Genomic DNA, 12,516 nt, shown 5'->3' on the forward strand with positions numbered 1-12,516 from the left:
TGTTCCTGTCTCTTTAATAATGTTTGTAATTGAGATTACCTGATAAAATCTTCTTAGAACGGTTTTATTCAAAGAAATAGCATTTCGTACCGAAGAATTTCATATAAAAATCTTTTTTGCAACTACGGACAATTTAATGACCACCAGTCACCTAACCTGAAGTTTTAACGATTTACTACGTCTGTGGACACTATACTTTAATAGGTTTAAAGTATAGTGTCGTATCGTACAGGAAACAATAGCTACGTTTATGACTCGCGGATCTATTAGGTCCATGGATCAAATGATAGACTATTTTTATTTAGTACAGCCCCATTTACAATGATTGATTTCGAGGGTTAAATTAGTCCAGGATTATCTCTAGGATCAAAATGTCAGTTGATGTGAGTTTAGACGAAGAATTATAGGACATAACTTCTAAATTTTATGTCAAACTTGTCATTTTGGTGCTTCAAAATAGATCCTAGGTGTTTACACCAAAAAAAACTAAATCTGCCCTGTTTGAGAAGTATCAAATTTTAGTGCGCTGCCGTTTACACAAAAAAAAAATATCCTCGTGGCGTCATTTGATCCAAGTATTAAATATTTGGTAGCCCCGTTGTAAACGTAGCTAATGACAGAATTTGACCGATTTCCATTAAGCATATTCAAATGAAACAGATTATTGCTTAAATGTTCCTGGATAGCTCACTGATATTTAATTGTGGTACTAGATTAACAGGGTTTAGTTGTTGGAAAATCTTTTTGGTACTTGTCTTCGTAAATCCCTTTAAGTTCTTAACAGCCTGAGAACTAAGGGTTTTTGAAAAATGAGGTTTTAGTGAGCAATTAGAGTACATATTTCAATAATTGTTGATATAAGGGTTCTTGCATTATGCCATATTATTACCTAAACCCTTTCTCTATAATCCTGAAATGCGCAACTTCCTTGGACAACTAGAGCTCCTGAATAACTATACAGCCAGAAAAATGATTGACATAATTTTTACTGCACTCCTCTATATTGGAAACCATAATTTAAATCAATTTTCTTTTGGGGTCAGGCATAATGCCCAATAACTAAATATGAAAAAAAAACTCCGTTTTAATAATATAAAATTAATATAATTTTATCTACTTTTTCGTTATTTTTTATATACAAAAAGTAGTACAAAGTACAATAAATAATATGAGAAATCACAGATCAATAACATTATCCAATACAAACTTAAAAAAGAAAACAAAACAAAATATAAAAATATATATACAACTTCTTACGCACAAACGGAATGTGTGCCCAAAAAAACGTATAAACATTAAATACAAAAATAAAAATGCTAAAATAAATCAGTCAAGGGGTGATACACCATGGTGCAATATAAGTGGTACCTTGCAAAATTGAGCGCGAAATTTGACTGATATACATAAACATTAAAAAATAACAGTTCTTGCACTATGGTGTATTATCTAAATCTATAGCATAATATAAACTCAGTTTCCCTCAGCATACTCCTCAAGAGACCAACCCAAACTTGCCATTTCAAATCAGTTCCAAATTTCGTTCAACAACCCCATCTATAGGGCTTCATGGTTTATTCTTCAAACACCCGGAGCAGGTTGAAGCTTCCTCAAAATCGGAGCGCTGACACTGACTTTACTTGAACCTATTCTTTCTTTCGCGTGTCTCTTGACATGCTTGGCCAAATGGTCGGACCGCATGAACCTCCTTTTACAAACCTCACACTGGAACTTTTTCTCCCCAGTGTGGGTCCTTTTATGCCTAGAAAGTTCATCAGATCGAGAGAATCTTCTGCCGCAATCGCTCCATTGGCATACAAACGGTTTTTCTCCGGTGTGGGTTCTATTGTGAGCTTTCAAATGTGAGGATTTAAAATAGTTTTTGCCGCAACCCTTGTACTGACATTCATAGATCCTTCTTCTTTGCGGCACCTGTTGGGGTGGGGCAAGAAGGACTATTTGGGTGGGTACCATGGCACCATGAGATAAAATAAACGTTTGGGGTTGAGCTGGAACGGGGAGGACCTTAGGGGCCAATACTGGCAATGATTGAACCTTCGGAGTGGTTTCTACTTTGCTTGTAACTTTCTCCTTTTTATTTCCCAGCTTAAACTTGATACTTTTTACGATGTTTTCTTCTACAGGACATTTTGGTAGCGGTACAGGTACACAGGATCCATCACTGTTAGCTCTCATGATAACTGAGACAGTTCTGACAGACTCCTCTTCGGGGGCGCTGACTACTATCTGGGGTATCTCCGGTGGAGGGGTCGTGATCGGTGAGGGTGGACTGAGAAACCGAGCATACTCAGTTTCGTAACGTATATGGCGCTTTTTAAGAGGGAAGTCGTGTTCTTCACTTTCAGAATCGGAGGGTTGGGGGGTGGGAGGAAATGCCGTGCAAGCCGGACGCTTTTGACCCAGAAATTGTCGTAGCTGGAAAATTGTTTGATTGGTGGATTCGTCGTCTACTGATACCTGAAACAAGGAAATAACTAAATTAAAATGATGAAACATCTTCAAAATAAAAATAAATTACTTTTATCAATAAATATTTATTTTTTTTTTCAACTTTTTTTTAATTCATTACAAAATACATGAAAATGGCGTCAAAGGCATACAAAATTACACCCAAAAGCCTGGAATTAAAAAGCAATATGACTTTTTGTTAGAATAAATTTTGATTGCCTGGAATAAAATATAAATTACATTAAATGTCTGAAAGGCATAAAGAACCAATTCGAAAGCATGAAATAGGCGAAAAAATTAAGAAGACAGAATATTAGTCCAAAAGCTTGAAAACACCAAAAAAAATATTTATTACTAACAAACACATTCTACACCTAATACCAATACCAACAACCTAATACCAACAACGTCAATATTATTGTTAATTAGATTACAATCTCTCATCATATTGTTAATTGGAGAGCAATCAACCTCACTGACATATAATACCCTATGTAATTTAACCTTAAACTGATCCTATCCTATAGGTACAAGGAATTTAAGATAATTAATCAATGAAATACCTTTGTATTTGAAATGAAGTATAAGATAAAGAAAACTGATTGCATTTTTTGTCTTTGCTACAGAGGTTCAAATTCAAAACTCTCTAGCATGCTTCTGTAAAACTCCAAGTAATTAAGTAAAGCATTATGATTTTGAACAAGCAAGACCTGTACGTCCTTCTGCCTGCAATGCTCATTTTACAGAAGCATAGTCCAGATGGGGTCTCACCAAGGACTTATAATATTTAACTGTTTAAAATGCTTAATAATTACTAAACTTTAGTTTTATTACAGTTTGCCTGAAAGTGCACACCAAAATCTTTACACTCATACTTTCTGGGCAATTCATAATGTTTGCCATAATATAATCCCTAGTTAAATTTTTTATTTCATGTAAATATCATAACAGGACACTAATCAAATTTGAGCAACATTTTATTTTCCTGAAACCAATTCAACACTACCTTTAGATCCAGCTGCAATAAGTAACAATCTTAAAGTCATCAGCAAATATTAGCAAGTGATTTATAAATAAATCGAAGGATATAAGGCCTAAATTGCTACCCACTTAGGAATATACCAGGTAGAAGGGTGCGGTCTTGGAGATGTCGCAATTAGGTCTTCGTTGGTCGTCAACGTCATTGGGACGTAGACTATCCTCTTCAAGACGTCGCTTTAAGCATGTTAGGAAAACGTCATACAAAGTCATCGAAAGAACATTAAACCAGATTTACACGACAATCATGTTTGGGCATCCTGTAAAAAGATCCCATTTTCAACTTAGATTTTCATGAAATATTTGGACTGGCATAGTAAATGATACGCTTATTGGACCTTATTTTTTTCCACCTCGACTCACTGGTGAAATTTATTTGGAAATTCAATCTGCGACAATTATTAAAAGATGTTACTCTAAATGTAAGACAGAATATGTGGCATGAATATCCTAAATGTGCCAGAATATCCTACATGTTGGGGCTTCACCATACAAGAAGTTCATGAACATCTATTTAAATGAGTTTCCAAATAGATGGGTAGGGTGATTGACCCATTTCTTGGCCTCCTCTCACCCCAGATTTAACGTTTTGCGATTTTTTCTGTGGGGCTATTTTAAGAAGAGTTGTATCATGATGAAGCAGCAAGTGCTCCGGAGGAACTTTAAAAGTGCATTGAAAATTTTGTTTCGATTTTATTTTCGATATTTGTAAAAAGTCGTGGATTGTAAAGAGTCGTGCGTTAATCCAACAAATAGGGACGATTTTGAATAATTTTTAAAACAAACGGTAACCATTTAATTAAATTTTCTAAAAATAATTTTTAATAATGAGAAGCATTATTATCTCTTATTATGCATTTTTATATTGGTGATTTTTAATATATTCACTTCCTTTGATGAGTTCTACAAAGTGTTAAAAAATACGACTAAACCTTGAAAATAGAGTTATCTTGGTGCATTTTTTAAATTTTAATAAAAAAAACAAACATTCTATTTTTGCATTGCAAAACAAACATTTTAATTCCCAGTTATTAAGGTATTATTTATATATCGACAAAAGTCCAATCTGCTTCACGCACCGTGCACGTGCGCGCCTCAGTTAATTTGCCAAGGAAATTCTCATTTGTACATTTCCACTTATTCCGTGCGAAATTCCAAAGTAAACAAGCATATAAAATACGCCTTCTCTCAACGATATAAATACAAATAATAATCCTTATAAAAACCAAGGGCGGCCGTAAATATCTTATATTACGAGGCAGCAATATATTTTTTTTCTAAAGGTCCTCGGTACAAACCAGATATAGGCTCTGGTGTTGAAACCTCTGTTAAATACTGTTATATCTTGAAAGCAGGCATGAAACGCGTTGTTGATTCTAGGGAGTTCCCAGATGATCACTCGAGCGGTGCGTGCTTTTTCAGAAATGTTGATCGCATTTGCATATTATTACGTGGGTTTGTAGGCTTGGCCTTTATATTTTTGGATGGAATCTTTCTTGTTATTTCAGTGAAAAATTTATGATACAAAAATAATTTTTAGATACCTACACCCCTTTAATTTAATAATTTCTGGAGCCTTATTGTTTATTAAGTATGCTGCTTTATTAAATATTAAAATATCTTTTGCTGGTCAATTCCTTTTTATTAATTAAAAAAATGTTAAATGAAATTTTGTTCTGAAGGGAATAGAATTTGCTATTAAAGTATTATCAATCATGTACATTAAAATTATGCCTAATCTTGAATAAATATTAGAGATTTCGCATGTTTTTGTTTATATTTTGATACCAATGTGCTTAAATTATGTAAGGAGGTTTAATTAAAAAAATGTGAGGATTAAGGTAGTCGAACTTTTGAACTCTATACAACTTAAATTCTAATATATAACAAGACCTTGCTTTGTGCTTACATTTTTTAGGGGTGGTGTGGATGGTGGCGACAAAACAAAGCTTTGCGCTTCTCTCATATCAACTTCCATTTTAACTGTTTTCTAGTCTCTTCACAACACAAACACTCGGTCTCACAACAACAAATTTTCGTGCTCCAAACCGTCTCCAAAAACCTTCGCTTCACAAATGACTTCTTTATTTTGATTTTGAGCGCTTGTTGTAATACTCGGTTCCTGCCGATTTCCCGCGTCTGCCAATCAGAGGGTTCAAATACGGAGGCTCGTTTTCCTTAGCCAATGGATGCTCGCCGAGCACGCGTTCACCGCGTGTTCTCTTGCATGATGTGCACGTGAACACCGGCTGATCATGGGGGCCTCGGACCGTGATAGTGACGTCACGACGGCGTGTCAGCGTCGTGACGTCACTTACGTCGAGCCCACGGTGCTCGGTTTCTCTTTTGGTTTGGGTGTGGAGGCTGGGGGTCGAATTGATGCTCAGATGTGGGTGTATATGGGTTGAATGTTTTTAGTTGAAACGGTCTAAAAAAGAACGATCTAAAGAAGAATGAAAGCTACCAGAGTTTTAGTTGCCTTAACAATAAAAACGTCCTGTTTTTGGTAGGGTGAATGCGCCTATTCTCGACCAGTTAACGTAAATCTCACCTTTCATAAATGATAGAAAAAGTTAATTTAAAAATGCTGACATTTAGTTTCTAAAAATATTTGATTTGTATTTATTAAAACTAGCTACAAAATATTAATTATATTTATCGTTTCAATAAATATTATTGACAAGGCAAAATGTAAAAAAACTACCTCTTTCCAATTTTCGATCAAAGGTGACATATTGTCGACTACATTTAGCCCAGTTGGTCTATTTATTGACCATAATATAAAAACCATTTTAGATAAATAAATCAATCAGGTTTGTTTCTAAATTTATTATAAGTATTTATAATATAATGTAAAAATAATACATAAATTTACAAAAAAAATTCGTGCTTCTTTGGCTATTAAAAAACAAAGTAAATGCATATGCATATATGAATAAAAATGAGTAAAATATACTTAAGAAAAGAGTAAGAACAGTAAAATTGTAATTAGCGCAACAACTAAAATTTAAGCGTTATTATGTATAAAACAAACAAGTATATTCTCTATCAGAATTGTCACCATAAGATAGTCCCATGAAGTCTGTACATTTCATGTGGTACCACCTAGAACAATTTTCACATCCGACATTTTTTTCATCTTCCTCTTCAGTATCACTTATTAAATCTTCATTGCAAGATGAACATTGCAGATGCCCTCGTTCAATTATTCAGTTATTATCATTTTCTTTTTCAAACTCTTCTGGTTGTTGAAGAAAGTTTTCATCTTTCTTTCCTGCCTTCTTTTTCACAATTTTGTTTTTATTTTTCATTTGCCTGTCCTCTCGCTTCCTTTTTATATCTTCCTCTTTTTGTCGCTTCTCATCTTCTTGTTTTGTTAACTTTAGCCTCCAAGCTTGAGAATAAATTGCACTGGGAAACTTATCCCAGTGCAATTTATTGCACTGGGATAAGTAAGAATAGGAATAACATTCCTATTCTTACCTCTATATTCTACTGGCTTGGGGTATGACAAATGATTATCCAAGATGGATTTTAATCGCATTGCTTTGGGAGGATGCTGAATGTCAGATACTGTTACTGACGCGCTTACATCATTAATTACGCATTTATTAGATAATAATTGCTCATTATTGCCGTTAACTTCAATAACATTATTATTACCCGCTGTATTTTCTGTGTTTGTTTAATGTGTTAAGGCAGAGGAACTTCTCGCCGGATAGTCATTCTCAATCGGTGATTCATTTTCTTCAGACACAAATTCTACGATCATTATTTTTCGAGTTCTCGCCTATATCTTGAGCTTCAGGTTCAGTTATAGCAATGGCTTCTAAATTGTTTTCCAGTGTTACAGCATATCGAATGGAACTATTGTAAGGTCTTGCAAACTAACAATGTCTCCTACCTGAATTTGATTTTGTTATGTTTGTAACCTATTTACGTCTCCATCAGCAGATTTAATTTCGTTCAATATCACTTCAACATTGATGCCATACTCTGTCAAGGAAGGAGCTAATTTTAAAATTACCTTTCTTGCTGCCATCAATTCTGCAGGTGTAACATCTTCTTCGATATTTACTATATCTAAATGCACGGTTTGTTCCTGTATATTTTTTACATATTTGGTATAATCAACATTATCTTGATTTAAAGGATACAACCCGCATTTCCGAAATCCGTTAATTATCTGCCCTTTCATGTCGCTATTATTGAGAGTTTCTTGGAATAATTGACAGAAGTTTAATTTTGTAACACACATATTTGTGTCTTCCGGACGAGCTTGCCAGTTGCGAACAGTCTTTTTCCATTCGGTCTTCAACGGCTTAAAGACACTTACATTGGCAGGCTGTAACATGTGTGTTGTATTGGGTGGGAAGGCATACAGCACGATTTGATTTTGGTCGCAATATTCAGATAAAGCCAAAGTCATATGCGACTTGTGACCATCAATAAACAATATGACTGGACGTTGTATCTCTTTCTTGTCGAGCCACTTCGAAAAACCATTTGCTATATATTCGTAGAAAACATCACTCTTCATCCAACTACTATCAGAGCGCCCCAACATCCAATCGGTTGGCATGCTTTGAATAACGGCCTTTGGAGGACGAATATATGGAAACACAACTAATGGTGGGCATATTGCTTCATCAGCCGAGAAAACAATTAAAACTGTCAAATTTTCTTTATCATTTCCCGTTTTCACTTGATATAAGTTTCTCCAACCTTTTGGAGCTAAAACTTTTCCACTTTTTGGACAAATAGCAAATCCACTCTCGTCTCCATTAAATATACGGCTAGGATCATGCAAAACATCTGTGAAATTATTATCCTTCAAATATGTTTGCAGATCGTTAAACCAGGCCCTAACGTATTCTTCGGTAACAATAGCTCTGGCCTTGTTAATTCCTTCAGCTTCTCTTAAGGATAGCTCTGGATGTCTTTTTCAAAACTGTTGTTAACAAATTTTGCTTTGTGTTTGTCTTTGGCAATTTTTTCTACGGTATCAAGGAGATCTGCTTTTTTTAATGGAAATCCACATTTAGCTATTTTAATAACCCAGTCTGTAATCCTTTTCTCTACTTCTACAGTCAAAATGGGATCTGGTCCAGTTTTTCTTCGAGCTCCTAATACTCTTCCGTGCAATCTATCTATCAGCGTTGTTTTTGGAACATTATATTGTCTACTGGCCTCTCTAATTTTCAGATGCTTTGTTTTAATTGCGTTTAATGCAATCTCTAATTGCTCTGCAGAGTACTGAAACAGTCTTCTTTTTATTTTTGTTTTTTGAAGCTTAGCAGCGGAAAGTTGCCCTGTGTTAGATTTTTTAGGCGCCGGCATCTGCAACAATAGGTATAGCATATTATTATATTATGTTACCTATAATATTGACATATTTGCTCAAATTCGACTCAAAATCAAAAAATTCATTTTGTTCATTCATGATTATTTTTTTTATTAAGTTAAAAAAAGACGCTATATTTTAAACGAATTAATCCATTTCTCGACCACCCCGGTCGAGAATTGGAAATTCGTTAATCTGATGTTCCAGATGGACGACCACCTTGATTTTCACAAGAAATGCAAAAATAAAAATGCTTTTTTTATAAAAACTAAGTAAGAAGGGTCTTCTTTTACCTTACATCGAAAAACATATTATTTAAAGATAAAGCATGATGATCTACTTACTATTTATTAATGAGTATACCACTAGAAAATCACTAAAATCATAGGTACACGTGCAACTGGCAAATTTACAACGTCTGTAATGGCTGACTGTTTTAAGCATAGATTGCGCGGGAAATTTAAAAATCTCTATTACGGATGGTCGAAAACGGGAATAAGGATTATAAAAATAGATAACGAGTTCGGTTCTTGTTTTTTATTGTTTTATACATAAATGGTAGAGAATAGGCACTGGTCGGCTAACTGGCGCATTCACCCTACTATTTTATGCCTGCTCTTATAACTAATTTGTTGACCTGTCCTCTATGCTATCCACACTTTCGAGCTACTATTACTAAGTTTTTAGTTATGGCAGTCTTTTTTATGATTTGTTTATGACACACGAAATTGAAATTTCTTAATAATTTTGTGATTTTAAGCAGCATCGTCTTGAAAATTGTCGGCTTTATGTGTGACATGAAAATTACGAATTATGGGGTGAATTTAGCATTAATTATACAGGGCGTTAGTTACATCCTGTTACTCAGGTAAATTACAACATATCTTTTTTGCCTAATTAATTATGGCTAAAACGACTAGAAAATCTAAAAGCAACTGAATAAAAAACGTACTCTTATTTATTTAATGTAACTCAATCAGTTTTTAAGTTATTTGCATTTTAAACATTAAGCGTAGAAAATCCTAAGCCACCGTTATTACATTGACTTAATAGGAATTTATTTTTTTAAATTACTACTATGCTGGGTAACAACAGTAAAGACAAATAACAATCAGTAACAATATTAAAAGAAAACTTCAAAGTAAATGCTCGAAATGCCCGCCTTGAGGAAAATGTTCATTCAGGCATCGCCGTACAGGCAGGATATTCAGAATTATCCTTTACTCCACCCATATCCACGTCTCAAATCCGAAAATACTCTAAACTGATCAGAATTCAACATTGAAACTCATACTTTCTCAGATGAAATAGTCTGTTAATTAATGGGACGTTATATTCATTTGCTTTGGAAATAAAATCTCTTACCTTATATATTTAAGATGTTCCAAAACTATGTAAGAATGTAACAATTTGGCGCCCAATGTGTAGAAATAGGAAATAAACTTAACAAAAAAAGAATTTGAGAATATTGGTGTATATGGGTCGAATGTTTTTTGTCGGAACGGTCTAAAAAGGAACATTATGACAAATTTTTGTAGTTACTTTTAAGAATCATCCAACTAATAATCTATACAGGGTGATTCAAAATTGGGTGCAAAGTTTTCAAGGGCGTATTAACCAGGTAAAAATAAGAACTTTTTTTCATATAAACCTATGTCCTAACATGTTTCGTTTTCTAGATACAGAGTGTAAAAGTTTTTTAATAAAATCGGTTTTTTTATCAATTATTCAAAATTCTTTTAGCCGATTTAAATAAAATGTAGTAGCCTTATTTGTCGTCATAAAGGCCTTTCTTTGGTGGGAATAAAATAAATTTATTAACTCCAGTGGCGGTGAATAATGTTACTTTCTTGCCTCTTGAGCCTTACTCGTATCTAGCTTTGTTTTCAGGAAAAAATCAAAATCTGTGCCTGGCCCTATTAAGAAATAATAAATTCGCATCGATTATTGAGATTCATTTAATTTCTTTCCAAAATTTAACTTAGCCTAAGTAATAGATACATACAAAGGCAGATTTTCATAACAAATACTGGAAATGACTGCCTCCTGCGGCGATACAACCCTCCATTCTTCGCCTCATGGACTGCCGAACGCGTTCAAAAATTTCGGAAGTGTTTCTGACTACCTCGAAGGCATGAAATATCCGTTGTTGTAGGATTTCAATGGAAGGAACAGCATCATACACGAGGCTTTTAACATGGCCCCATAGAAAGAAATCTAGCGGGGTACAGTCTGGGAAACGCGGTGGCCAAGCTATTGGATTGGCTCTGGAGAATTCAAGGTCTAAATATTCGCGGACAGTTATTCGAAAATTGGGAGGGGCTCCATCGTGCATGATCCTCCAATAAACCGGGTAAATGATTCTGTAAAAAGTCCAGGTATGTATCACCATATAAAGTTCGGGGAAAAATAAATGTACCAATTAAAAAGTCTGCAACAATCCTTGCCCAAACATTCAAACTGAACTGCTTTTGGTGGTTCGACTGTCGAATTTCGTGGGGATTGTCAATTTCCCAAACATGGACGTTATGATAATTAACGACCCCATCGCGGGTAAACTGGGCTCCGTCCGTAAATAGGATGCGAGATAAAAAGTGCGGATCCCTGGCACAATTATTTAGTATCCATCTTGCAAATTGTACCCGCTGGGGAAAACCATGCACGCACTGGGTATGGTATGTATAAAAACTGTTTTCATGTAAAACCCTCCAAACTGTCGATTGACGAAGGTTTAAATCCCGTGCAATTTTCCTCGTGCTTAACGCAGGATTCTCCTCAATAAGTTACAGAATTTCCTCTTCCGTCATTGCCTTGCGGACTTAACGCGGCCTACCAACATTCATTCTGATAGTTTGGAATCTTCCAAATTCCCGGAGATGCTGATGAGAGCTACTGAAAGTTCTCTAGAGGAAATCTTAACAAGTACATCCTACGAGCTTCAAGCGCGTTTCCATCAGCCAGACCATAAACAAAATGAATATCTGCAAGGTGCTCAAATAAAAATGGTTCATTTTATTAAAAGAAAATATAAATGAAGAACAACCACACAAAAAAAACTAAACCGACTGTAAACACCAAAATGTCAATAATGACAAATATGTCATGGTTATGGAGAAAAACAAATTACTGCTAACAAAGGTCTCAGCCTCCTACTTACATACTTGTTTTAATAGGGCCAGGCACAGATTATTACCAAATTTTATTTAATTCGGCTGAAAGGATTTTGAATAATTGATAAAAAAACGATTTTATTAAAAAACTTTTACACTCTGTATCTAGAAAACGAAGCGAGTTAGGACATACGTTTATATGAGAAAAAGTTCTTATTTTTGGCTGGTAAATACGCCCTTGAAATCTTTGCACTCAACTTTGAATCACCCCCTATACATATTGTAACGAAATTCAGGAACACACTTAAATTTGTCAACGTCAAAAACCCTAGCCTAACTCGCGTTGACTGTCATTTAATTGCTTCCAAGGTAAAAACTGAATAATATGTCACGAAGTGCATCTCTTTTAAAGCCCGATGGAACAATTTCGAAATATATACAATTTTCTTTATTGTGTTTTCTGAAAGAGAGTACTGGCAGTCAATGCAAGCAAGTATAATATAACTAAATAACCTAAATTGGGGCTAAAACATGTGAAGATTTTAGAACTATTCGTGC

At 34.6% G+C, this 12,516-nt stretch overlaps 2 protein-coding genes and 1 long non-coding RNA gene across 3 annotated transcripts in view; 1 reads left to right on the plus strand and 2 right to left on the minus strand.

Moving 5' to 3' along the window:
* Window positions 1-12,516, plus strand: part of LOC126745381 (mitochondrial chaperone BCS1) — a 479,053-nt gene that overhangs the window by 345,659 nt on the left and 120,878 nt on the right. The gene's annotated exons all lie outside the window — the stretch shown is intronic.
* On the minus strand, window positions 1,083-5,623 carry LOC126745384 (Krueppel-like factor 10). Its single transcript, XM_050453213.1, has 2 exons — window positions 5,414-5,623; window positions 1,083-2,475 (listed from the first exon to the last, which is right to left on the minus strand). Exons 1-2 carry the CDS (start codon window positions 5,480-5,482, stop codon window positions 1,579-1,581), a joined length of 966 nt encoding a protein of 321 aa, XP_050309170.1. The 5' UTR covers window positions 5,483-5,623; the 3' UTR covers window positions 1,083-1,578.
* Window positions 10,791-11,908, minus strand: LOC126745395 (uncharacterized). The gene is made up of 2 exons (XR_007663533.1): window positions 11,268-11,908; window positions 10,791-11,211 (listed from the first exon to the last, which is right to left on the minus strand). It is a non-coding gene; the product is annotated as an uncharacterized LOC126745395 (long non-coding RNA).

This window comes from Anthonomus grandis, chromosome 15 (assembly GCF_022605725.1).
Source record: "Anthonomus grandis grandis chromosome 15, icAntGran1.3, whole genome shotgun sequence".
NCBI classification, from domain to species: Eukaryota; Metazoa; Arthropoda; class Insecta; order Coleoptera; family Curculionidae; genus Anthonomus; species Anthonomus grandis.